We start from the raw sequence: 27614 nt of genomic DNA, 5'->3' as shown, positions 1-27614 counted from the left end.
ACCTGGGTCTATCCTATGTCCTGGATCCCTTATACCTAGGGGGGACTGGGCCTGCCAGGCTGTGTGCAGCCGTAGGGCTGAACCTCAGATGTGCGCAGGGGTTGGGAGGCTGAGAGCAAGGTGAGGGGGGTTGATGGACTCTCAGGCTCTGTATTCACCAATGTCCAGAGCTTCCTAAACTTCAGAAACTATTTTAAAACCTGGTGATTGGGGCACCCAGTAGTGCAGTCAGTTGAACGTCCGACTCTTGATTTTGGCTCAGGTCTGATCTCAGGGTCTTGAGATCGAGCCCTGCCTCAGGCTCTTGCTGAGTGTGGGATCTGCTTGGGTTTCTCTCTCCCTCTACCTCCTCCCTTCCCTCCTGCTCTCTCTCTAAAATAAATAAATAAACCCTAATATAAATAAAACCTGCTGCTCATGGTCCATAGGCTTTGTTTGGCATAGAGAGGTTTTAAATATATTGAATGTGAGTGGATAAAATGGCTCACCCAAAAGTCAGAATCTGTGGCTCCTCTAGAGAAATCAGAGGATGAAAAAAATCTGTAGAAAAATCTAGGCCTGCCTCCCAGACGATGTGAGTGGGCCGAGCGGAGAATCTGTTCCTCCTTTAGACTCAGCATTGCTCTTCTGTTTCTGGGGGGCCCTTACAGGCCTGGAGTTATGACGCCTGCTTCCAATAACACAAAGTCTTCCTCCTTTTGGATCAATTAATATGATTTTGCTACTTAAGATTATTTTGCATCTTTTAAATACAAATCATTATGAAACACATTTCTGAAATCTTATACGTTACTTTCATGAAGTCCTACCACCACCTCTACTACAGTCCACTTACAAAGTCTTAAAAAAATTGTGAGCAGTACTGACTAGAGTCAAGAGTGGTATCAATAACTTTCATAGTGCCATGTAGCAGTCATGTCCAAAAGACAAAAGACAGTTCAAGTTTGCAATTACTCTATATGCTAATGATAAGTAGCTTTAAAGTTTCATAGTTTATATGACTTTTACAGCTGTCGGTCTTTTTGGAGCTATGTTGAAAATTAGCAGTTGGTTAAATGAATTGCACATGACTATTAATATAAACAAATTGAGAACAATATACTTTTGGATATTAGCAGAGCAGAACGCAGGCTGATGTGAAATAACATGTTCAGATGTTGTAATGCTTCTTAACCCACTGAAAACCATTGTGTCCACGGGGTATCGTGTAGGTATTGTATTTGTGAAGTCAACTTTACCAGTGCGGAAGCCTTCTTACTCATTGACACTTGCTAAAGTGTGGCAAGGGGCATGTAAGTACCATTCACATGAATATATAAGATGACTATTTCGAAGTTGAGATTTCATGGATTATTACCAATTAGTTTAAAGAGTTGCATTCTTAATTTCTTGTTTTCTAGTGTCGTCTGTGTTGGTGGAGATGGATCTGCCAGTGAAGTTGCCCATGCTTTGCTCCTTAGAGCCCAGAAGAATGCTGGGAAAGAAACAGAGAGCATCCTCACCCCTGTCCGAGCACAGCTTCCGCTTGGGTTAATACCAGCAGGCAAGCAAGGGGCCGTGGATTTGCTAACTGGAACCTCTCCTCCTGTCTTTCTCTTATTTCCTAACCTAGACAGTATAACACAGAGTTAAATGCACAGACTTTGAATCTGAAAGAACCAAGTTTGGCATCTCTGCTAAGCAAATGTGAGACTTTGGACAAGTTATTTAATTTCTTTGAGCCTCATTTTTCTCATCTGTAAAAAAAAAAAAAAGATACACATATAGTCATCTCATTATAAGGCTTTTGTTGTATTAGATGGTATCTGTGGAGGACTTGATGCATAGTTAAATATTCAACAAATGGGATTATTATTATTCTGTCTTCCAAATAAAGGTCTAATGATCACACAGTACCAGGTATGAAATTTCAAAACAAGGCCACTCACAAGCTGCTCACAATGTCATGCAGTAACTCTCAGAGTACAAATAGAGAATAAATAGATAACCTCGAGTATCAGAGTACAGATAGATATGTATTATCTATTTATATAAGAGTATAAATAGATAACCTTGAGTTGAGAATGCCAAAAAAATTCATCGTAACTGCTGTATTGCCAGCGGCTGGGATAGAACGTGACACAGTGAATGCTCAACGAAGTTTATTAAGTGAACGAATGTATAGAAAACATAGAGCAAGTATAATGCTCTAACATTATAGAGCAAGTTGAATTAGGCCAAAGAATGGGTAGGTTCTGGCCTGAGAAGATGAGGAGGAATTATTTCCTTCGTTGCACAAATAATCCAGGAGCATTGAGAAACAGAACACAGGCCATTGTTGGGTGGGGGATGGGATCAAAATAGTCCCAAACTTTGGGGATTCCTGGACGCCACAGGGAGGGGTCTGAATTGTGTTTTATAAGCAGTAGGGACAATGGGAGGTTTTAGAGCAAGGGAACACCCTGCTGGGAGCCTGTACTAGGAGAATTTGTGATGAGGGGGAGGGAGGGTGAAGGGGGAGGTCAGAGCCCGGCTGCCCTGGCATCCAGAAAAGACGAGAACATCTTTCACAAGTGGATTACGTTATGCCAGTCACTCCTCCCAAATTATTTAAACAAACAATAGTGATGGAAAGTGATTAGTTTTCATTTTGAAAACATCGCACGTTATTATCTCTGTAAATAAAACAGAAACAATTATTGTTTCCTATGAAGATAGGAAATCATTACACAGCAAAGAACAATTCATTCTATCCATTTGATGACCACATTCATTTAGTATGGATTTCAGTATATTTAGTATTGTTAATTGACAACGAAAGATGTACAAATACTCTTTTAAGGACTGTGAAGTCTTTTCAAGGGGGGAAAAAAACACAAAAAACTCCAAGAATTTAAAAGGAGAGACATATTTGGATATATCCCAATAATTAAGAAAAACCTTGGATGGTCTTTAGGCAGAAGAGAACACAATCATGTCAACTAGGAAAACAACAACAACAACAAAAAGATGCTGGCGAAGTGGAGCCAGCCACTTTTACCTTTTCATGTCATTTTAGGAGCTCTGTCTATAACGGTGGAGCTTTTCAACGTTACCTTGCGTGCCAAGGGGATGTGCCACGGTCATTTCCTCTTCACTAGTATGTACACTGCTGAGGTCACTTATTAACTGCTATGGAGCAAAAGTGGGAAGACACACGCATTTGACATGCAGTGAATAGTTAGCTAGAAAAACCAGTGGTTAAGCTGATGTTTTTAACATGCCATTTGAATGCATTTTCCTTAGCAAATATAGCCTGTTGCCAAAACTGTGGCCTCTGTCGGGGAGTTCCAGCTTCTGGACTCCATAAGGAGGGAGATGTCGTGTGTGGGCTGGGCTGATGGGAAGACTCAGGGCCCCATCGGGGCTCTGATAGGGAATGGTGAACAAGGGGGGACAAGGGCTAGGCAGGAAGTCTCCAATTGCATACAGAAGACAGTCTGCCTTTGAAGCCATTTGCCTCCTGGAGAGAGACACCCAGAGGGAGAGTGTTTAGTAAATGACTCCACTGAGCCAACAGACTAAGCCGCTGAATTATGGTCAGACTCAGATGGATCAGATGTGGGGAAGCCTGTATTAGAACTGCTGGCCATTAGCAATGGTGTTTGTTGCCATGGGAACTGGTGCTAAGGAACTATACTGAGAGATTCCGATTAAAGGGGTGGGGGGAGGATAGAGGAAAAAGCCAGAGAGGACATAAAAAAAAAAAAAAAAAAAAAAAAGCAATCCAGTTGTTGTAAAACAAGGCACAATCCACATACTGATGGCTGCAAACCATATATTCCTATAGCGTTCACATAAATAAATTCATGCTTGCCAATTAATTTGAGGAGAATAAAATATTGCCAAGGGACTATTAATTTCTATGATATTTCAGGCAAAGAACCAAAGTGTAGGTGCAGTTTTCATGAGAATTTTAGATATGCTTGACTAGGAAGTCATTACATCACATTTATCTGTTTGGATGTGGGAGACATTAACGGCCTTATGAATATTCATGGGGTCTGGTTAATTAAGTTAATTGTTCTACAGAAGTGCTTGCACTTCCAAGGACAATTTTTTTCCTTTTTTTCTTTTTGCCTCCATAGTTTCTGCCTGGTATTTCCATCATTCATGCTTTAGATGAACTGCTACTTCCGTCCTTACCTCTGTGTATTTGGCACCCTTTAGCAGGTCTGGGGAGGTGGTGGTGAGCAAAGTTGCTGGTAGCTGTTAAGAAAAAGAACTTTTCAGGCTAATTAAAATGTTTACCTTGAGGTAGAACATTTATAGCTTTTGTGAGGATGCTAAAATTACATAGCCGTTATTTATGTGAGCAGCATGTTCTTTTGGCATGTAGACATCTTTTCAGATGGATCACATTTTGTTTTTGGAAATTGTACTCTGTCTTTTAGATCATCCAAACAAAAATACAGAGCAATCTATAGTATTACCATATTATATCCACTTTCCTCACAAACTTGCCTTTTAAAATTCAGAGAATTAAAAAACTGTTCTTAAGGACCGAGGAACAGGTTAATCAGCGTAGAAGATGACGGAAACAATTTTCTGGCTTCTGGTCGTGCCTCTCTGCAGATTCTATGGAGTTAAGAAAAAGTTGTCAAGGTGCAAAGCCTGAGATGTAAAAAGAAAGTGATCCTTAGCAGCCTGAAAGGATCTGTATTTGGGCATGCTTAGCATACTTCAACCTCACAGGGAATAAATGGTCTTTATTTTCTTGAGTCATGATATGTGTCATTCTCTATTGCACATGACAACATTACATTATGTTCTTTAATAGCCTTTCTAGAGGAATGCTTTTATGGTCTATTCCTAATTAACCACGGTAATGGAGGAAATGTGTTTCATGGAGTACTGTAATCCATTGATAATCCTAAATATCTCACTCTAATTACGTGGCCTCCTCCAAAACCTTTACCATAAATCTGATTGGGAAGCAAAATAGGTTGATTTGTTTCCTCTCTTCCCTCCCACCCATTCCAGATTAATTAGCAATTAGATGACCAAAGGGCAGGCCGTAGATGGTCAAAGGATAATTGGAAAGGCTTAGGTAATTGACTCCTGGGTAAAGATCCACTGAGCAACAGGTCTCTGGACTCCTCGTTCTTAAACCTTAGAGTGCATACGAGTCACCTTGAGAACCTGCTAAGGCATGGACATCCGGGTCTCACTTCCAGACCTTCCAATTCTAGTGGTTGGAAGTAAGACCCAGAAATCACTTTTTTTTTTTAAAGATTTTATTTATTTATTAGAAACAGAGAGAGGCAGAGACAGAGGCAGAGGGAGAAGCAGGCTTCATGCAGGGAGCGTAATGTGGGACTCGATCCCAGGACCCCAGGATCACACCCTGGGCCGAAGGCAGATGCTCAAACCGCTGAGCCACCCAGGCATCCCAAAATTTGCCTTTTTAACAAGCTCCCAGGTAATGTTGATGCTGCTGATCCCTGGACCATACATCTCTTCTAGAAGAAGCACTCTTCAAGTTACTGTGCACACACATAACCTGGGGATCTTATAAAATGCAGACTCTGATTCAGGAGGTCTGGAGTGGGACCCAAGAGTCTACATTTTAATAAGCACCATGGTATTACTGCTGGACCGTAGACGATATTCTGAATAACAGAGTTCAGAGCATAATTCACCCTTTGATGAATCAGTTGGAACAGGTTTACTAATTGGTTGAGGTGGACTTTTCTTTGAATTGGCATCACTAGAGGCCTGGAAGACATTAATATTAGATCAGTCCCTTATGGTGATTAATTTAATGACAGCCTTGGTTGAAAAGGTCTGAGTAGCCTCAGCTTCTTCGGCCGAACAACCCTAGACACACATCAGTTAAGTGATACAAATTGAAGAGATCATGTATGACCACACAGGAATGTTCCTAAAGAACAAGTCCAGGGGGCTAGTCTTTGCCTTGATAGCTGCGGTACACCACACATCCATGCTTTCACAGCTCTCAGCTATTACTGGATTTCTTTCTTATAATCTGTAATTCAAGGAAACTTGTAGCTTCTTAATTTTTAAAGCCCTTTAGCCTCCTGGGAATGGCAGGGGCTAGTTGGAATCTTCCTCTTCAGAAGAAGGCTTTTACCTCAAGGTCTCCGAGACCCTAACTGGAGGAGAGCTCTTTTCTTTCATAGGCTGTTGGCAAAAATTCATGTGGATCTTAAATCATCCTAATGATTATGAAAATAAGAAACGTATAACATCTCAAAAAGACTTTTATAGCATGGTAAATACTATGGAATTAAATATTTTCTTCATCTAGGATACCATTTGTCAGATAAGAGGGGAATCCTCTCTTGGATGAAAGCTTATCTCTAAGAGTTGTTAAATGTATTTAAAACATGTCTTTTGTACTTTGTAGGGATTTAAAATTTTTTTCTTCATTACTATTTGGATTTTTATTTATGTATTTATGCATTTGTCTCGGCTCTCCAGAGACACCCTTAATGCTCTTGGTGTTCATTTTGTGAAAGAAGTTAGAAGCCCACTCGTTGAAGATAGAGTAGACTTTGATACCGCTAGTTTATTTTGGTAGAAAGTAGACATTAATGATGGGAAAAAAATCTGTGAGCAAGTAAATACTCTAAACTATTTTCTAATTTTAAGTTGTTTAAAGGCTAAACGGTAATTTGACAACCATTCAATGTGAATCTAAGCTATTAATGAAAATGTATAAACTTTCATTGATTTTTCATTTGAACGATACATAGCGATATCTCCTAAAGTAAGAGCAAGTGGATAACTTAAAACATACACTACATTGATTTTACATCTTTTAAAATTGATTTGGCAGGCTCTACTAATGTACTGGCACATTCTCTTCATGGAATCCCTCATGTGGTAACTGCAACTTTGCACATTATAATGGGTAAGAATTCTTTCAAACAAGTTCATGTTTCATAAGGAAGTTTCTTTTTGATAAGGAAGTTTTTATATTTATATAAGGCTATTTTATTTCTGTCAGACTTATCCAAGGAAGGACAAGTTCTGTGTGTCTCGGATCAGAGAAATGTTTTACTAAAAACCAGAAGTCCATTAGGCAAAGCTTCACTATTTGGACTGCCTCTCTTTTCAGAGCAGAGGCACCACCAAGAGCAGTAAATGAAATTTCACTATAATCTTGTAAGAAAAAAAATCATAATGATGTTTAAGGTCACACTTTTACAATCAGATCAAAACAGCCCACGCATACTATTTAAGTATATCAGATAGTGTTGTTAGACTACACCAAGACTGTAGGGCTGAGGTTCTGTTGTTAAAAGAAAAACACAAAAAGGAAAAACATTGCACATCCACTCTAGAATTTTTATTATTCCCATTGATTCCCATTGTCTGTAAACTTAAAAACTGTTAAATCTAAGTTTATTTTGCACATGAACTTAATTTCCTTAACTATGTTTTATGTGAAATAACAATAAACTGCAATATTTACTGCTTTGTGTACCTTAGTACCTGAAAAAGTTAAAAATGGCAATTGCAGTAGTTGTAGGTAAAGAGAGGTGAAGAGAAAGCAAGGATATTTATCATGGTGTGAAGTTGCTTGAGATCTTCTATAAGTAAATAAATAGGCTCTTCTGTGTTTGCCATTTTGACAACTTGCCCTACTACTCTCACTAATGGACTGATATCCAACATAATATTCAAGGGCACGTACAACCAGTTGATGTCTGCACTTTTAGCACCACTGGAAAGCTTCTTCGCTTCGGGTTCTCAGCCATGTTTGGCTTTGGTGGAAGAACTTTGGCCTTGGCAGAAAAACATCGATGGATGTCACCCAACCAACGAAGGGATTTTGCGGTAATGAAGGCATTGGCAAAACTTAAGTAAGTCTTTTTTTCTTAAACCCAAAATTTTGTGGCTTAGAATACATGATAGTTAACAGCAAAATTTACTGTATTTTAGGCCTGAAGACTGTGAAATATCATTTTTACCATTGATCAGTTCTCACGATTTAGAAGAAAGGTAGGTAAAGGGCTCAAAGTAACGGAAACATCTGTATCTTTCTTTAAAGCATGAAACAGTTTGATATACACACTTTATTAGACTTGTGATCTTTGGTTGTTTTTCTAAAATACTAGTGAAGAATATGGAGTAGTGAAATTCTAGTAGGCCATGTGGTTTGACTTCTGTCTTCAGAAACCACTGTTCACTCTATCCATCCGTCCAATCATTTATGAATGTATTCAACAGCCTGTTTATTGAATGCTATATCCCAAGCATTTTGGATACAACAATAAGCCAAAAAACCCAGCAAAACCCATGGTTTCTGCCCTGAGTAACGAACATTACTCAAAGCCACACAAAGAAAATGTTCTCGTCTTTAAAAGAAATGGAAAATCATTGTTATGGATGACACCACCTTTCAATGAATCAACACAGTGTAATGCAGCAACGGCATATACTCACACATTTTCACTTACCGTATCTAATCTAAGAAAATATTTAACATACTGGGTTCTTGAAGTTTCTCAACTTAATAGATGTTATTTTTGGTGTGATGTGGTTTTCTTTGTTTTCTCATTTTTAGGAAGGCAGAAGGATCTCCCAAATCCGGTAAGTTTAAACGTACCTCCTTGAGAACTGAGGCAGGCTCTGGTGACATTTTGCTCTAGTGAGGGAAAGTAACCAGTCACTTCCATTGCCTTTAGACTGTAATGATCAGTGGCAAACCATCCAGGGTCAGTTCTTGAATGTCAGCATTATGGCAATCCCTTGCCTGTGTTCAGTGGCACCTAGAGGCTTGGCACCTAATACCAGGTTAGTAAGCATTTTTATTGAATCACTAATACTTTTCTATAAACCAGTTTTTTTTTCTTTTAGAATACTTGCTAACTTGTGGCTGGCTGGATTATTATTATTTTGGACTGTAATAATAGTAGAGATTCTCAGGGACTTAGCATCTGAGTAGGCGGAGACCAACTGTTAAGCTCGAAATAGTAGACAATCACTGGTTTCTTAATATTACTAAAGCTAAAATATTTCATGGGTTTTATTAACATGATTTCACTGTGTCACTTTATGCCTACTTGCTTTACTTGTGTTTATTTACTGGTCATCGAAAACATTATATTTCTGGTATTTCTTGTGAACATCTCTACTTTCAAATGGTAGAGCAGACATAAATATCCTCAGCATGAATAGTATATATGTGGGTATATTTGATACCTTCAGTCAAAGGAAGCTGAATTGCACTTATTTATATTTAGTGTGAATAGTGGTACATATGAATCTGCTGCCCACATTTTCTTGAGACCTTTTATATATCATTTTATCCACAAAAATATAAACCATCTCTCATACATTCTTTTCAAGCAGCTATCCATTATTCATTTGAAAATCTTTCTCTCCCACTCCCATAGAAAGCATAGAAGAAAGGATCATGAATGTTGTATAATATAGTCAAATCTAGATTTTTCCCTGGAAGTAGAATAAAAGAATGACTTGTGTGCCAGGGCAGTTTATGACATAATTTTAATGATTAGTTTTGTCTTCCCTGCAAAATCCTTAACCAGAATCATTAACAGCTAGCCAAGGGGATTGATATAAACTTTTTTTTCCTTGGCAGTCAACATGAGAAATATCTGCAGTTAGAGAAGAAGAAAAACTATAAATTTTAATATTAATAATCTAGATGTCAGGGTCCTCATTATCTTTAGTGCTGAAACTTGAAAGGAGTTATCTTGAAGCTTATTGTGTTATAGAAATTGAGCTCAATAGTTTCCTGCCTGTACCTTCAGAAATCCTAGATAGCGGTGTGCCCCCCTAATGGGTTTCCCTCACTAAACGTGAAAAACAACTAGCTGACTCAAGACAATACTTAATCCTACTTCATCTCTGAGACTCAAGCTTGCTTGACCTTCAGGAGAGGTAGTCTCCTCTTCTGGGAGTTGATTCTTGCCTCTTTCAGTGCTGTTCCATACATTTTCCAGCTTGCCTGGACTTCCACTCCTTATTCTCTCTAGGTTTAACCAGTATTAATTTTTCAGTGGATGACTAGTTAGAGATTTCCTTTGTGGACTGTAATTGAACACTGATTTTTTTTTTTTTTTTTTTTTGCAAAGGCCTTCATACCATGCCTTGGCTGACCAGAGGTAGTCAGAGATTTAGCTTCTGGGATTCAGAATCATTGCCCAGGAGATTGAACCTCCAGTTTCATTTTTTTTCCACAATAAAGTATAATTTAATTCAAAATACCTCAGTGCAAATTGCTGATAGAAATTAGTGTTCTTTTCAGTATTCTAACAGTAAATATGTAATATATAAAAAACATTTAAAACCGCGAAAGCACATAGGATGTGTTTCAATTACTATAAAGTGGTGAAAAGTAGACATGTGAAGTACTTTTCATGTTAATGAAAAATTAAGCAATTTTTGAAAATGTAAACACAAAACAGTAGCCTGAATGTGTCTTGGCACTAATTATTTCCAGTTGGGAAGACGTGGCATGTTGAATAAAATGAGCATTGGACTCTCGGAATTAAGAGATCTGGTGCCAGTGATGATTTTGTTTTTCTCTGTGTGCCTTTGAACAAATCACTTAAACTTGGGGTCTTTTCTTCCTTCTGTATAAACTGAGTGAATGACTGGATAATCTCTAAGATCCCTTACAAACTCTGACCTGAGCTTCCATAAGATTCAAAGAGCTCTTTTTTATGTTGTTGTTATTCTTGGAATAACTTTATATTTGCCTTGAAATCAAGCTAGAAGTCATTTGCACATATTTCTGCAAACTGCCTTCTAAAGCTAGATGCATTTGTAAGTGGCTTTTTTGGCACTAAATCACATCTCTAAATTTGTAGTCTCTTATATTAAACTGAACAGTTATGCAAGATTAAAATGCTCAGTCATTTAACTGAACATGTGTCGTAGCATTTGTCCCTTTTATCCAACAAGGGGCCACTTGGATTTATTTTCTTATGTCACTGAGACCTGCCCGTATGTAAATATTTAAAAATCACACTGTCGGTTCTAGGAAGTATTGAATAATTTGTTATACTATTAGTATTTATTTGTTATTTTAAATCTTTTAAAAACATACATGATGTCACATTTTGAATCCCTAAGTAAATCTATTGGATTTTAAATGATATGTGAATAGGAAGCATGATAGTTCTTCTTTTTTTTTTTTAAAAGCCCTTAAAATAAGAACTTACAGAAAAGGAAGTCAATTTTTAATAAAACTAATTTGAAGGGCTGGCTGTGCCATTTAAAAATAACACAGCAAGATAAGATTTAAGAATTGGAAATAAATTTAATGTGATGTTGATTAATCAGTTTTGCCTAAAACTTCTACTAAATGTGGTTGTTAGAAGGAATGATACCGAGTAATTTCTGTTGCAATCACTTAATAAACTTCTCAATGTCAAATACAAATATTTAATTTCAGATTAAATAATGGAAGCATGGCTCTTATAATTGCACGAAACACTTCTCGACCAGAATTTATAAAACACCTGAAAAGATATGCCGGTGTTAAAAATCAGGTATAGTAAATTATTTTTGTTACTTATACACAAAACTGTTAATCATGGAAAGAGGCTGCAAGAGTTGACATCAAATCTTGCCTCAGAAGGCATTATTTTCTTAATACATTAATCTTTTTCCTTTTGGTTTGTGGTTCATCCAAATTTTGAAAATTTCTATTTTATTAATATAGATTGGCCCTTTCTGAGCTCTCGATTGGTGGACACATACATTTTGTGTATGTGTGTGTGAGTGCATGTGCGTGAAAAGAGAAAATAGAAAATATAGTGTTATATTGAAATGTGAAGTAAATTAAAGATAAAATTATATACTCGGCTCTTCTTTAGAATAAAAAGTAGTGAAATCTGAGATTCTTAGCTTTCTTGATGTTATGGCAACAGGCTTTCTCTAAAGTTATGGCCTCTTGATTCTCCTGCCATTTATTTACAGGTCAACCTACCTTCACTAATTGAAATAGATTTGCATACCTATATTTAAAAACACACCGCTTTTATACAGTCATTATTCTGTTCAGAGCTAGAATGTGTGGTTGCGTTTTTGGAGACAGATGAAATTTTTATTTCCACTTAAGGGATTTGTTTTAAGGAGAAGCAATAACTATTATAAGCCACATTCTTTTGGCAGAGATTTTGACCCAGTTTTTAGGAAACTGATCCAGAAATATGTGAATTTTTGAAATTATGAGTCTTGAACTACATCAGTATGCTTGTAACACCCCGTAGTCTCACTTCCTGCAGGTATAGGACTGTACCTGGATGTAGCTGCAGAGAGTAAACAGGAGGAGGAGGAGAGTAAATCCAGCCAACCACTAGTAGTTGAGCCTTGCTTACATGAGTGGCCATTGCAAGGCTCACACTTTGCCCCTTTATAATTTTAAAGGCAGTCCTCATGAAGTTTCAGTTCTCTTCTGCTTCCTACATTATTTGATTGGTGTTTATTGAGCAACCAACTGAATGAAGTGTTCAGGAAATTGTATCATAAAAATGATAGTCCCACGTTCCTTAAACACGAAGCTCAAGTAGACAAAAGCAGATGGAACGTAGGCTGTGAGCTGAAGTAATAACTTCGCACGTGTGTTTGGGGAATGACGGGGATCGATTGTCCAAGGGATGTTTGCATTTTCAGATGTTACTTATTTTGTTTGCAATATCATTATTTTTCTTACTCCAAAAGCAGGACAGGTTCATTATTATTTTTTTTCTTAAGTTAGAAGGTAGAAACAAGGCCATGTAGAAAGCACTCAAAATTCTATATTCCAGGAGATAATCAGTGTCATTACCTTAGTATAAACTTCTTAATATGTCCCTATTAAACATATGTGAGAACCTCAATGAATATTGACCTGAAGGGCACTCATCCTGAGAAGCTCTATTTTTATTTTAGGGAGGCACCTATTGCACAGATTATTTATGGAAAATCTCTTTAGAAATTGCCTAAGGGGCAAATTTCTAAGGTAATGTTTTGTAGACATCCTTTTTGCAACATGGAAAGAGCTTTTTTTGTGATTTTGAAAGTAATAAATACCATAAAAAGAGTGAATAGAATTCTGTATCTGTAGGAAAATGGTTTTAAAAAAAAATGAGATCATGTTATGCAGGATATATTTGCTTTCCTCATTTGCCAGCCACGTCTTGTTTTTGATGCAAAAACTATTGCTTCTGTGTGTATGTGTGTTTGGGAGGGCGTGGGGACAATCATTAGTCCTAACTCTGATCGACTTAGCTCTTTCCAAAAATTGGAATCCAAGCTTTATTGCTCTGTAATTTTTTGACAAATTTTAAAAGTCTTCAACATGATGGTATATACGAATAAGTGGATGGATTCCCAAGGTCATTGCTTTCAAGCAATGTTAATTTGATACTTTTGTTAAAAAAAAAAGACATACACACATTTATGTATAGTCTTTTCCCTTTGTGGTGACATTTTCAAAAATGTAAATTCATATAAATTATGTGATATGATAAAGACCTGCATAAAGGTAAGGTTATGTGATCCACTGTCTAGTTAGTAGTAGTTGTGGTAACCAGGTTGGAGAAAACAGCACTTCGGCCTCGGGAGAGCCACGGTCTAGGTCTTGGCACCGTCTTTGCCGAGTCTCACTGGATCTTCCTATCTATGAACCACTGTAGAGCGTAGTGAAAACCACCATCATCTCGCCTTCCCCGTCTCTGCGTGGAATAGAAAAACATTACCCCTCCTTTCAGCTCTTTCCTAGCTGGCCTCCTTTTCCTCTGTTCCACGTTTCCACAGACACTCTGACCATCGTTGTTGGCAGGGAGTTTAAGGCCCTCAAGTTGGTGCTTCCCTGAGGACTCGTTTACCACCCTCTAGTCCTCCCATGATACTTTGTCCTGGGGCCTCTTCTTGCTCTCCCCTCGCCCCTCGTTTGAACCATTATCTGAACTTTGCACAGTTAGGGAAGTTTGCAAATTGGTGTGCTTTTTTCTCTATGATCAACAGGACCATGGTGCTTTCCTGTGTCCTGAAACAGTAGAACTCACAGGCATCTTGAGCCCGGTGCGTCCAGCATGTTCCCCCAACAGTGTTTGTCCCGTGTCTCCCTACCCAGGGTGGCAGTGGTACAACACCCTACACATCCTGGAGTTACTCTGGATTCTTCTCCCTCCCTCCTTCTTCACAACCGATCTACTGGTTCCCCTCTTAAATGTTACTGAAATTTCTCCTCCACCTTAACTTGAACCTTAATCCCTTCTTGCTTACAGCAACCTCCTTTCAATCTTCCTTTGCTCTGGCCTCCCACACTTATTTCAAGAGGGAGTTTTGTTTTGTTTTTCTAAAACACTAGGCTGTTTCATGTTCAGTTCTTCAATGCCTTGTCAAGGCATCTTGTCAAGATGGCATCTTATTTCCTCAGTGAGGAATATATGGCCCTTAGCATTCTGGCCCTTGCTTGTGTCACAGCCTCACCTCTTGCCATCCTCCCCCAGGTTTCCTGTTTTGACCATTTAACTAGTGTGTTAGGGATGCACTATAACAAATACCATGGATTCTATGAAGGCTTAACATAAATTTGTAATTTTGAATTTCAGAAGTCTAAGATGGTGTTGGCAGCTCTGGCTTCTCCCAAGGTCTTTCTCCTTGGCTTAGAGATGTCTGCCTTCTGGCTGTGTCTTCACATTGCCCTTCCTTTGTGCACACACATGCCTGATCTTTCTGTGTTCCAATTCCTCTTTTAAGGACACCAGCATGGATTAGAGCCTACCCTAAAACCCTCATTTTAACTGCATCTTTAAAGACCTTCTAACTCTGGTTACATTCTAAGGTATGGGGGTAGTGATGACAATTTATGACACTGGAGGAGAGACATAGTTCAGCTGGTCTGAACTATGTGACACCATAGTTGACACCATCTGTGTCTTTAAAAAAAGTAATAATCAAGTATAGATATTTATATCTTCTTAAAAAACAAGCACCAAGGTGCCTGGGGGGCTCAGTCAGTGATGCCCCTGCCTTTGGCTCAGATCGTGATCCCAGGGTCCTGGGATGGAGCCCCATATCAGGCTCCCTGGTCAGCGAGGAGCCTGCTTCTTCCTCTCCCTCTGGCTACCCCTGCTTGTGCTCTGTCAAATTATAAAATGTTAAAAAAAATTAAGATAAAATTTAAAACATAAGTGCCTAAACACCAGTATCATAGTATTACAGTATGAATTTCTTGTAGTCGCTTGATGATGCCGTCTCCATACTTGGTCAAACGTTTCCTGTCTTTGAAACTTCCCTTCTCCTCCAGACTAACTCTTTGTGTTAAGACTCCCTTCAAATAGGAGGCTCACCCAACATCCTGCTCGTTGGCCTTGTTTCTCATTTAATTTTGTGCTTACACCATCATGGCACATGTATCACAGTTTTAACGGTTTACTTCTCTTCCTCACATCTTAGACACAAGCTCACACAAGATATTAAGTTCTTGGCTCCCTGAAGACCCATCTAACAATGTGGTTTCATAGGTACTGAATTTCCTGGGATGTACGCAGCTTCATTTTGTGAAGCATACACATGAAAACTGAGGGTTTGGGATAATAGACTTACTGGTGGTGGCCATCACCTCTTGGCATCTCTTGGCTTACACTTCTTGCTGTAGTCGGATTCTTTGATCACATGGCATTCTCCTTTTATAAGGCTGTCAGTCACATGGGATTAGGGCTCAACCTAATGACCTCATCTTAGCTCAATCACATCTGCAAAGACCCTCTTTCCAAATACGGTGACGTTTAGAGGTACTAAGAATTAGGACTTCTGGGGATCGTTATCAGGGACGCAATTTAACCCATAGTAGCGGTTAGCAATGACTCATTTAAAACAGATTATTTTTACAAGTTCATAGAGATTGGAGGATATCACGAAGGCTTTGGACCTGAGATGGGAAGTCTAATGCAATGACTGCTCAGTAGTTTCACAGAGAGCCCATCTGCTTCCCTGGAGAACAGCTGACGCCACTCTCTAAACCCAGTATAATCCATTGTAGTAACCCAGCGCACTATACAGTATAAACTAAAATCTGCTGGACCTTGGGTTTCTACACATGGAAAATAAGGGTATGGGGGGGGAAAATATTAGTTTTCTGTCAACTTTTAAAATTCTATATCTCAACACTGAGGTTCATATGTGGAAGGGAAAAGAATGCATGTAGGTAATAGGAATAAACCTCATGCCGTTTACCTAAAAAAGTGAAATTAATGAGTGGTTAATATACATTGCTCCTAAAAAGATATTTGGCTGTCTTATGTATGAGAATAGAAACTTTTTTTCCACTAAAGTTTCTTTAGACAAAAGTTGAAACTTGAAGATACCCTGCACCATTTACAATGGTCAATAAGCAAAAGTCTTGCAAACTGAGTCCATCTTTAAAGTGGGAATGAGGCTGGCAAATACCTGTCAATCTAATGTGATTTTTACTTCCTCTTTCCACCTGTTTAAGCATGGAGCTCGGTTCCTTCCTAATTAAATTCCAAGTATGAAACTTAGTTTGCTTTCTATCACCTAAACTAGTTGATGAGTTAGTAGATTGTACAACAATCAACAGACAGGTCTTAAAAAAAATCTTTAATTGGAAATTGTATGATACACAATTTACAACCTCATAAGTACACAACACTGATCATAAGACAAGCTTGCCAAAGAAACTGGGAATCCCTGGTACGGAGTTTCAAAGCTATAAAAACGTCATCATGCATGTTGCTATTTACGTACGGGATAGAGCACAGTAAACTTTAATTTGCATTAGCAGTTAGGGATAAAGCAAGCACCGTGATCATTTGCATTTGTTTTATTTAGTTCAATTTTCCATTTGTTGAGACTTACACTGTTGGAGAAGTGAAAGTTCGTCCAAGAAATAATAGCGGATACAGCCTAGAGGAGGATGGACTGCATGCCGCTGCTTCAGAAAACAGTTTCCCTTGGAATGTAGATGGTGACTTAATGGAAGCCAAGTCAGAGGTTCAGGTTAAGTAAGTGTAATTATTTCACTGTCTTAAATGTCCACCAGTAGACACAAAACTTAAGTGTAATGGAAGCCGCCTTGTCAGGACTAGATTTCTTTTTTTAATGAATCAGGGAAACATAAAAAGATGTACAATTTTAATAAATACAGTGTGACTTTACATTTATTTACCAATTTGTTATATACAGCCAAAGCATTTTCACACAGACTCATGACCAAATTTGATTCTCTCTTGCTATTTCAAATTCCCATTCTCCCTGAAATATACAGATAATTTCTAGGACTTAGGTTTTGTAATTTAAAAAACGGATCAAGATCTTAACCTTGTGAAAGCCATCTGGGTAGCAGATTGTTACATTTAGATCTCCAGTCGTTACTGCTTTGTGTTCAGCAGTGTGGCTTCTATCAGCTCTTCCCAAAGCATTCAACTTACTTTCCAAGGGAACGATTTACATACTATTTAACAGAACAACTGGCATAAACAACTTTAGGACCATGCAAACTCCTTGTTGGTAAGCATTATGACCCAAGAGGTAGAAGTGTGCAGGAGCATTCCATTCGATGTGAGCTTTCTACAGGCACAGTGCCTGGATTGTACAGTGATTACTGGGGCTGATTTGTTAGGCCCTCCAATCTCTTACAAGATTGCAGCTGTGCCATGAAACCATGATTGTTAGCTGCCATTAGGTTTGCATTCGGTGTGATGTGTCATACTCAATAGGTATATGTGTGAAAAGGAAAGATAGATTGACGAAATAATTATATATATATTTTTTTTTTACAGATTACACCCAAGGCTTATCAATCTTTATGGAGGAAGCACGGAAGAAATGAATGATTCCCAAGGAACATGTAATTGTTTATAAAAAAAAAAGTTACAAACTAATTTTAATGTGAAGGAATATAGTCATACTTTAAAAAAAAATAAGAATTTTTTCCCCCTCTCTGGATATGTCTAAAGAAGTTAAAATGGCTGTTATTTTGCTAAAAATTAGTTTCTAGGGCTTAAAAGCTAGAGCTTAAAGCAAGACATGAAATATAACAAATTCTGGGTTTCAGAAAATATTTATTGGAACTGAAAGTAAATGCTCATATACTTAAAACATCATGATGACATATCAGTAATTCCCAAGTGAAATAACTTGGATGCTCTCACTTTTCAGGATTTGACTCCATCAGGACTTACGTGAAATTTCCTATAGCCTAGGACAGATGGACTCCAGAGGCTACATAAGGATGTCCTAATGATGTCTAATCCAGATTTCAAAATCATCCCAGTACCCACATTTGTTTGCCAAAAAGATAAACATTAAGTTGTTAGGGTACCAATTGTGTGAATAATCCCTGATAGAAATGGTTAATTTTCCTTAAAGTTTGTAACAAATTTTAAATTACACCAACTAGCTAATGGGTGAGGAGCAGTTTTCTTTCTGCTTCTGAGACTCCTGTTATCCAGCAATCCTAGCACATTGGTTTTAGTGCACTCAATAATACCCCAAATGCTATCATTTCTGAATAGAAAAGAGCTAAATTTTTTTTAGGATTCCAGAAATTCACGTGTATGAATTACTTTGCTTTTTATGTAATGAAAAAACAGCTCTTTTGCCCATATATCGTACCTTTTTAATTTCTACTGGGATACACTGCATTCAGGAGGTTTCACTCCTCGAATGCCTTTACAAAGGTCTGCCCTCCTTGTTCTTGGGCCAATTACAGACTCTGGGCTTGTGAACAGATAACTTACAGGAATTTAGGCAGCTAGCGAGAGATAGTTGTTGGCAGGGGCTTCATATGAACAAATATTTTCCATAATAGATAAATTAGAGGTAAGCCTTTTACTATTTGATCACTTGCAACAATAAAGACAGATACAGGACAATTCAGATGAAATCATATTCTGCAGCTAGCAGCATCTAGTTCCTATGCATGGATAAATATTACAAAAAAAGGATTATATTTGCAAATGAAAAGGCATTAAAGATAAGTGAAATATTAAGTTTTTATAAAAGTTTCCAGATTTTAAATAAGTTATCTCTAACTTATCTCTAGGTTATGGAAATTTTGATGTCACATTTATATTCACTGAATATAAGTTAAATTCCTCAATTTTGTTTCTCTAGTTCCATGTGGAAGACAATGCTCTTATACATCTGGTAAAAACACATTTAATACATACATTTGAAGAGAAAGAGTAAAATCTAAAGAAGTAGGTGCACTTGCTTAATTTGGCAGTCACTGTTTTACACAGTATCTAGTTTATATGAAATACTGGCCTCTAATCACGGTCTTTGTAGAGTTTTGCTTTTTAAGCGTCATTAGTGAGGTACAGTTTTCATATTTTATCTATCAGTGTATTAATAATTTGAAATACAGCTAAAGTGCAACATTCATAATCTGTTTCAGAATATAAATTAGAATTCTTAAGTACTGTTTTTATAACCAAGAGAAGGTCATTAAAAATGGATTTTTAGAAATTTACTCCTGGGTACCCTTGCTAAAAATGTGTGCTAGGAGGACTAGTGGATTCATACCTATAAACATATTCTTTTAAGAACTTATGTGTGTATATATACAGAAAGAAAAAGTCCATAGCTGTATAAACAATAATTATCCAGAAGTCATTAAGCTCAAACCAGTGTATAAGTTCAGTCTGAAATTTGCTCATCAGGCCCATAATGCTCCTACATCGACTGCTGAATAAATGGTTGATCAAAGCCCCTCATAAAGGTACTACAGATAAAGGTCTTTAAAATAAGTCTACTTTAAAACATTAGTGGTCTTCTTTTATTCATTAGAAAATTGAGGAACAGCTCTTTCTTCTTTAAAAATATTTAGCAGGATCTTTCCAACAAGCCTCAACGATCTTTTAGAAATGAATGATCCCCTCTTCAGTGGAGTTTATTTTACGAAGCAAGCATACATGGTAAATAATTTCTTTTAAAGGAATGATATTTCCAGGACTTCTTCAAATGAGTTGTTTACTTCCTCAATATGATTTAATTCAGAGGCACTTTCATTTCAAGGTATCTTCCAGGGATTACTTACCTTGAATAAGTTGAATGCTTTAGTGTTTTTCTACCCATTTAGGAGCTGAGAGATTATTTTCCTCCCGAAGAGTAATTGCTTGGATTTTTCATTTGCATTGAGACCTCATATGTCACAAGGTCATGAGTAAAAGAAGTACAGGGTTTCTTGTAAACAATGTCTTAAATTTCTTTGGTTAACCTGAGTCTATTCTCTCAATTTGAAAGAAGTCTTTAATCATCATCATTGCTTTTGCTGTTAACATAACTCCAGCTGTCTCTTCTGTTTTCTTCTTGTAGGATAGATTTGTACTGTCTTTTAAAGAATCCAGCCTGAAAATTGTAACATATTTGTGATTATGCAATACTCTCATCAGAAACCTTAAAGGTCACTGTCCCATGCAGTCAATAAAATTTAGGATAGGAAATATGGTTAAAGAGTATAATTTTTGTTAGTGACACACACTCTCCAAAACTGACATTATAAAAGAACACCTTTCCAAACTAGTGTCAGGGTTGGGATACAGGTACTGGGAGATACTGGAGAAATAGGAATTTAAAAATTCATTAAAAGTGCTGCAATATTTAATAATGTGGGAGTCACAAAGGAGGCTTTGTGAAGATCAAGAATGGCATTTCTGAGTGGTTTAACATGAGTAATTATTAAAGGCTTACCTTCCACATAACACATGAAATCAGTAGAAGTAAAATAAGTCCAAGTAGCAAGCTGCTCAAAATAATCGCTATTGTGAAATGACGTTTGGGTCTTTGATGATGTAATCCTTCAAGTAGAACCTATATAATGTAACCGAAATAAAGAGCCACCAGTTTAAAAACTTCTATTCCCTTTGAACCACCCGCCCCCCTCCATGATTTCCCTAATATTTTGAACAACCCTATCCCCTTTTCTTGGTGGTAACCATTTAGCAGAAGTGGCTTGTTCCATGTTTTCTTCATCTAGTTAATCTTACCAAGTTCACCCTCCTAAAAAAAGCCATCTGCATTGTTCCCTCCCACCAGTTGTAGAAAATGCCAGATCCTGGTAACGTATTTTGAACCCTCCATTATCTAGTCAGAATACACTTTCCTGACTAACCACTCCAGCAATAATTTTCCCAAGATTTCAGGTAAAATGGTCATCTTACATGTGCAACATTCTCATCCTTGTTTAGTTCAATAACTTTTGGATTGGGTTCTGGAAAAGCTGTTACTCTTACTTCAAACTTGAGGGCTGAAGTCTCATCCTGTTTAATAAAGGAAAGATCACTGTAGCCTTAGTTTTATTTTGTGAAGACATACTAATAATTTCTCTTGATCCTTACCTACTATTTGAGGCTTTTACAATTGATCGTCTCCAATTTATTTCACCTCTTGTAGTTAATTGCATTGCAATGCTTTCTTTGGAAGAAAAGGCATCGCTGTGGTATTAATTTTCCTGGCATCATTTTGTTGAAATCCTTTTATTAAACATGACTAGTTTGCAGATAATTTGATTTAGATATTTGTAATATATAAGTATTCAAATATTTGATAGTTGTGTTTTTTCCTATTGAATCTTTTTTCCCCAAATAAGACTTTCTTCACCTGATAAGCCTAGATAAAATAAGTTTGAAGAAACAGGTTGTTTTTTCCTGCTCTGATAATACACATATAGTTTATAACATTCAAATATAAAATCAATAGATGAACTCCAAGAGCTAACAGAGGGACTTTATAACCAAGAAGAATCCATGGAGCTCAGGAATCTGAGGATGGGCTCTACAGACTCTAAGAACCTTTTATTTATTTATTTTTTTCTAAGAACCTTTTAAAATTGCATGTAAACTTGAGAATATATTCCTTAGCAAAATTCCTAAAGAAGTCTGGGACCCTCAAAAGTTAAAATATAAATGCTATTTAATGTTTTGGAAAAGAACACATAGAATTTTAGGGCTGAAAATAAAGTACGTACTTTATCACAGCAGTGGTTTCCAACAGGGATTCTTTTACTCCCTAAGAGGTCAGCAGTTTCTGGAGACATTTTTGACTGTTGGGATAGTCATCTAGGCCAGCAATGCTGCTAAGCATCCTACAATGCACAGAGCAGCATCTGACACCAAGGAATTATCTTGTCCCAAATGCCAAGTGCCCATTGTTGAGAAACCTGGACCTCAAGGATATAGAAGGCAAACTGCAAAACTTTAAATAGCCTGATGGTCTCATGATTTAGGTTTAGCCCAACCAGAACTACAGCAGACATCACTTCCATATCTGGTGAATTTTTTCCCCCTCCTTTACTATTCACTACTGTGTGGCAATTTCAAATATTCCTCTCTAAACAAAAGAGAACTACCATTTTCTTTGCCTTACTATATATCATGCACTAAGGGCTTCACAAAAAGTATCTCATATAATCTGCAACATCCCTGCAAAAGACATTATTCATACTTGTCAGGTAAACTGAAGAACAGAACCTCCAGATAAAATCAATTTTCTCTCTGGTATTTTTTTTTTTTTAAGATTCATTATATAGAGAGAGTGTGTGTGTGAGATCAGGGGAGAATCCTCAAGCATACTTCCCCCCACTGAGGTCATGACCTGAGACACCCAAGTGCCCCGATTTTCTAATCCTAAACAGGCATACTCATTGCTAGGAAGAAGTCCAAGTTGTATTATTTATTCATCCTTTCAAAGTTTTTCTCAAGTGTTGTTGTTGGTTGGTAAATTTTGATTTTTTACTGGATCTTACGAAAGCTTTAGTTTTACTTCTTAAATACTTAAGCATAATTTAAGGTAGTTTAGAAAAAAACCCTAAGGTTATATAAAATAGGTAGCCAAGTTCTGTGATGTAATCAAAGTTTTAAGCAGTTGGACATGCTTTCTAAAATAAATCTCTTAATTATTCCATAGTGTATTTTAGAGTCTTAAGTACCTGTTTAATTACAGAAGCCATATCACTTAGACAATCTATTCAGCTGAAGCGATACGCGGAAATAGTTGTAGAGTTCCGCTCCAAATTTTATTCGTACCTCCTCAATTACTTGAATGCCTAGTCCTATAACATCCTATCTAAATAAGAGGACTTCAGATAAGTTCATACGCAACCTACAAACTCAAAGTTGTCATTTTATTTTACTTACCATTTCTGAAAGGTAGGGCCGGCCTTCCAACTGAATGTGAACACTGGCTTCTTTTCCACTTTCCATTTTCCCCAAATGGCACAAAATAGTTAAACAGTATGGATCAGCTTTCATGCAGAACTTGAAAAACAAATACAAAAAAAGCTACATTAAAACTTTTCTTTTTTTTTTTTTATAAATGGCTAAAATATTTTACATGGAATTAAACCTCTCCCATTCATGGATTTAAAAAATTCTCTCGCTTAACACAAAACACGAACGTTTTATAAATCACAACAAAAGGTATCTGAGCTGAAGCATGTGTTCTCCGAATTAAAGACTCCGAATCAGGGCATTGTTAAGTCACATGTTCTATGTTCCTGTAAAAGGTGGATCATTTGAAGGTGAGATCGCTTCCTCAGGGTTTTCGTTTTTTTTTTTTTTTTTTTTCTTCTGTAAATTCACTAAAATGAAAGCAGTGAAAATTAATCTCGTGCCACAGTCTGCTCAGCTAAATAGTAGATCTTGGCAGCCTCAAGGGTCTAGAACAATGTCTGGCTGGCACAAAATAGGCACTGGTTGGATAAATAATGAAACTGTATTATATGTATGTGTGTATCTATATATCCCCGAATCTCTCTCTCCAATTGTGTGTCCCTCATGTGCAAGAGTAGTAAGTTAATTTGCTTCTTTCCTACACTCAGTTGACAGCTCAAACCCACTGGCTCTTGGTTTAAGTGCTTCAGGTCCGTATGTTGGCAAGCAAAATCTACAACCCGAGAAGCAGAAACTTACCAGTAGCTTCTTATCAGTCTTTGACAAGAACGTGAAAATGTCTTTTAGGATCTTCATCGCACCTTTCTCCTGCTCTAATGCACACTTTCTTTGATATGTTTTAAAATGGCATTCTCCAGCAGGCTATAAAGATAGAAAGTGGGAAGAATCTTACTCCGTACTGGAGAGAACTGCAAAAGCTTCATGGTCTTGAAAGTTCCAGTCGCTTGCCTTTTCTAAAATCTATCAAGCATTTCTAAAATGGTGAAAATATCTTTTGGACAGATTTATCTGGGGAAGATTAAGTCTCCATGGCAAAAACTCAGGAACCCAGCAACATTTTAACAAGGTTGGATGTAGGTGCTAAAGTGATCACCGGGCCCTAAAACCTTACAGGAAATAAGGCAAGGTGAAAAACAGACATTTGAACATTAGCATGAAATTCAACATTTCTTTGGATTTAGATACAAAATGATAACATGTTATAACATTTCCCACCATCTAGGTTTGGAATTCAGGTAAGACGTTTTAAAATTAGATCTCAAATTCAGTTATAGATTTATTGGTTGACTGCTTGCCTTGAAAATGGGAAGGTGAAAAACAATTCTGGGGCCGCCTGGGTGGCTCAGCGGTTGAGCATCTGCCTTTGGCTCAGGCGTAATCCCGGGGTCCTGGGATCGAGTCCCACATTGGGCTCCCCGCAGGGAGCCTGCTTCTCCCTCTGCCCATGTCTCCACCTCTCTCATGAATAAATAATATATTTTTTTTAAATCTTAATTCTGATATAATCATCAACATAAGGGTATCGATTCTGTTAAAAAAAAAGGCTGAAATACTGATTTTTCAACAGTGGCCTCAAAATTCATATTTTTATTACCCATTGAATTACTTCTACAGGGCCCTTTCACAAAGAAAATGCAGTGAAGAGCAGGGTTCTGTTACAGACCATATACATCAGATGCAGAGGTCCCCGTAATCCGACAGTCCCAAAGTAACGTATAATATTCAAAGTGGCCTCAGTAAATGCGTGGTGAATTCATAGCTGAGAGTGTGACTCACACAGGTTAACAGATGTGTCTGTTTAGCAACATGATTTAGAATAAAGGAAGGAACACGTTCTTACCTGGACATCCAAAATGTTGAACAGCTTATCAGTTTGGGGGGCAAAAGAATTTGGTACCATTATTTCCACACTAACATTTGGAGCCATGCTATGGCCAGTGTTGATGACCTGATAAGAAGAAAAAAAAAATCTTTTTTAAATGTAAACAACATTTTTCATAAATGCAAGCATAGTTATCAATAAGCTTTTGGCTGAGCCCGGATGCTTCACCACATTGATAGCGGCTGCCGTGTGTGGTTGGCAGCTGCAAGGGGAGACCGAATATCCATATGTCAGAACTTTGTGCAAAGTTTGCGAATAATTTATTCATTATTCCTAGCCCTCTCCTTTTGACATTGATTAGGCTAAAATGTCCAGGCTGAGAGTTATTGCAGAAATAGTCTAAAGAAAAAGACAACACCATGCATCTGTGTGGCACTTTATGTACCTAACAACCCACGATCCAGTGATCCTCACTACAAATCCCGTGACACGAGCTGACATTTTATTCTGCAGCTCAGGAAAAGGCTCAGAGGTATGCATGATGTACCTAGGATGGCCATAAAGTGACAAGAATTAAAGCTCCAGTGTCCTACCTCCAATGCTCACGTTTCACAAAATCACCCCGCCGAGAGGATAATCCTCTTTGGCAGTGAGTGAATAAGAGTATATTTTATTTAGTTCGGGGTAAGGATAATCATGCTGATGCACTCAGAAAAATCAGAAAGGGGACGAGAAAATACAACAGCCTTTTAATAATCATGCATAAGTAGGGGCTCTTTCATTATTAATAAGTTTGGGGATTGCCGCTGAGGAAGGAAATTGGCCCAAAATAACTGCCGCCTGAGAGCTTAGCTATGAAACCGATACAGTAACTCAGAAAAGAGATGTGCCCCGATATCTGAGTGAAGGAGGCAGCCTCCTCGATTTGCAATGAGCTTCAGGCCGCCCGGGACCTGGAAGAGAACGTGTCGCTGGCTGGTGGAAATTGCTAGGCCACGGAGCACCAGGGCAGCTGCAGAAGCCGGTTTCAGGGATGAACACCCAGCGCTGCCCAGACCTCTGGACAGAGTCGTCCTCATGCCAGCAAATGATCAGTCTAACCTAAAATATCTTTCATCCTCATTTTCCGGGTAACACTGAGACCTCTAAGAACCTCCACAATTTTGCAGACTCCCCCAGGCTGCAGAGATGACGGCCAGGCCCAGTCATGCAACCCTAACTTACGTGGAAAAGACCTTCCAATTAAATGACTGAAAAACACTTCCCCTGAATTCTAAGTAAAGAAACAGGCCTTCTAGGGTCTAGCTCAGTTTCTGTTTTAGTTTATCGGAGCACAGAACTCCCACTGGGCTCTGAGAGGAGCACTTCCTGGGACTCCGAAGCACAGGGCTATGGTTTTTCAACACGACTGTACACTAACACAACAAAAACTTGGGTGCGCGTAGGGTCACCAGGACGCCAAGGTCATTCTTCTATAGATCTGGGGCAGGAATGCCCAGGAATTTACATTTTGAATAGATACTTCAAGTGAGTCTGACCTATGCTTTACTTTTTTTTTTTTCAATTTTTTTTTTTTCAATTTTTAAGAAAAGATTTATTTTAGGGGAGGGGAAGATAGCATCTTAAGCAGGCTCCACGCTGAGCACAGAGCCCAACGCGGGGCTCGATCTCACAACCACGAGACCAAGACCTGAGCTAAAACCAAGAATCAGAGGCTTAACCGACTGAGCCACCCAGGTGCCCCACTGACCTACCTTTTTGAAAGCACTGCCTTACAAAATGCCTGAATGCACCTAAATCCAGACTCACGCACCTTCTGTAGATTGTCATGTAGCTCTAAATGTTGGGAGCAGTGCTTTGGGTTCTAAGAATATTTTTGTGGACATTATCTCCAATGCTCCCAAAACTTTCAGTTTGACAGTAAATTTTTTAATTTAGCTTTATATCACTATGTTTGGATGATGATACTCTTTTTGTTTGTTTAAACAATAAGTGACACATCATCTATAACTGGTCACGTGCCTCTGGCCTACAAGGCCGACCAAGCAGACCTTAAACAGGCGCAGCAGGTAAGAGCTCCCTTTACTGGGTAATGTTAGTGCTTGTATCACAGCTTGAACCAGGAAGAGATTTCATGGATTTGCACCCAAAGATGCTTGCCCTTGGCCCCTCCTGATTTCTGTGTGCGTCTCTAGCAGATTCACTTCCTCCCATAACTTGGCCTGTTTTGCGATTTGCCTCTGTTCCTGCGTCTGCTCCTTCCCGCTGTATTTGTAAGGAGGTGCGGGCTTCAGGAGCAGTACAAAGGCAAGGGCGGGGGGGCGGGGAGCAAGAACCCAGGAGGAGAGGGGATGGAGTAACAAGCCCGCTGCCACCAGCCACCACGGTGGGTCCCTAGGCAGCAGGGCGGCACAGCCTCTGCCGTCCTCTGGAGCAATGCAGCAATGACAAGCTTGCAGCTCACCACAAATACCATTAACAACTTTTCTTACATGGAAAGTGAAGTTCATTTTCTCTGCCATGCACGTATCAGGCTCATTTTCTTCTTTTGGCCCATATATAAATGAGGTTGGGTTGACAAACCTGAAAGAAAGAAAACTCAAGTTTAACTTGTCTTCCTTGATGAGCTATTATAAACAGTCTTT

At 38.1% G+C, this 27614-nt stretch overlaps 2 protein-coding genes across 6 annotated transcripts in view; one reads left to right on the top strand and one right to left on the bottom strand.

The window, feature by feature from the left end:
- CERKL (ceramide kinase like) overlaps positions 1–27614 on the top strand; it is a 130897-nt gene that overhangs the window by 90220 nt on the left and 13063 nt on the right. For all 4 annotated transcript variants that reach the window (XM_038585023.1, XM_038585025.1, XM_038585026.1 and 1 more), the window contains exons 5-13: positions 1401–1543; positions 6821–6895; positions 7673–7850; positions 7930–7989; positions 8555–8580; positions 8676–8784; positions 11414–11510; positions 16804–16976; positions 17754–17821. In XM_038585023.1, coding sequence (XP_038440951.1) covers positions 1401–1543; positions 6821–6895; positions 7673–7850; positions 7930–7989; positions 8555–8580; positions 8676–8784; positions 11414–11510; positions 16804–16976; positions 17754–17821 — 929 coding nt within the window. The remainder of the gene's footprint in view (positions 1–1400; positions 1544–6820; positions 6896–7672; positions 7851–7929; positions 7990–8554; positions 8581–8675; positions 8785–11413; positions 11511–16803; positions 16977–17753; positions 17822–27614) is intronic.
- ITGA4 (integrin subunit alpha 4) overlaps positions 16558–27614 on the bottom strand; it is an 80017-nt gene continuing 68960 nt past the window's right edge. Inside the window, exons 22-28 of one of the 2 annotated variants that reach the window (XM_038585020.1) lie at positions 27462–27552; positions 24988–25095; positions 23886–24008; positions 23112–23231; positions 21138–21236; positions 20668–20787; positions 16558–20325 (exon numbers count right to left, since the gene is read on the bottom strand). In XM_038585020.1, coding sequence (XP_038440948.1) covers positions 20227–20325; positions 20668–20787; positions 21138–21236; positions 23112–23231; positions 23886–24008; positions 24988–25095; positions 27462–27552 — 760 coding nt within the window. In that variant the 3' untranslated portion in view covers positions 16558–20226. Of the gene's footprint in view, positions 20326–20667; positions 20788–21137; positions 21237–21933; positions 22061–23111; positions 23232–23885; positions 24009–24987; positions 25096–27461; positions 27553–27614 lie in introns of those variants that run through there. The other variant, XM_038585021.1, reaches the window with a different exon arrangement.

This window comes from Canis lupus, chromosome 36 (assembly GCF_011100685.1).
Source record: "Canis lupus familiaris isolate Mischka breed German Shepherd chromosome 36, alternate assembly UU_Cfam_GSD_1.0, whole genome shotgun sequence".
Classification (NCBI taxonomy): Eukaryota; Metazoa; Chordata; class Mammalia; order Carnivora; family Canidae; genus Canis; species Canis lupus.
This window is presented reverse-complemented; position numbering and strand designations above follow the sequence as displayed.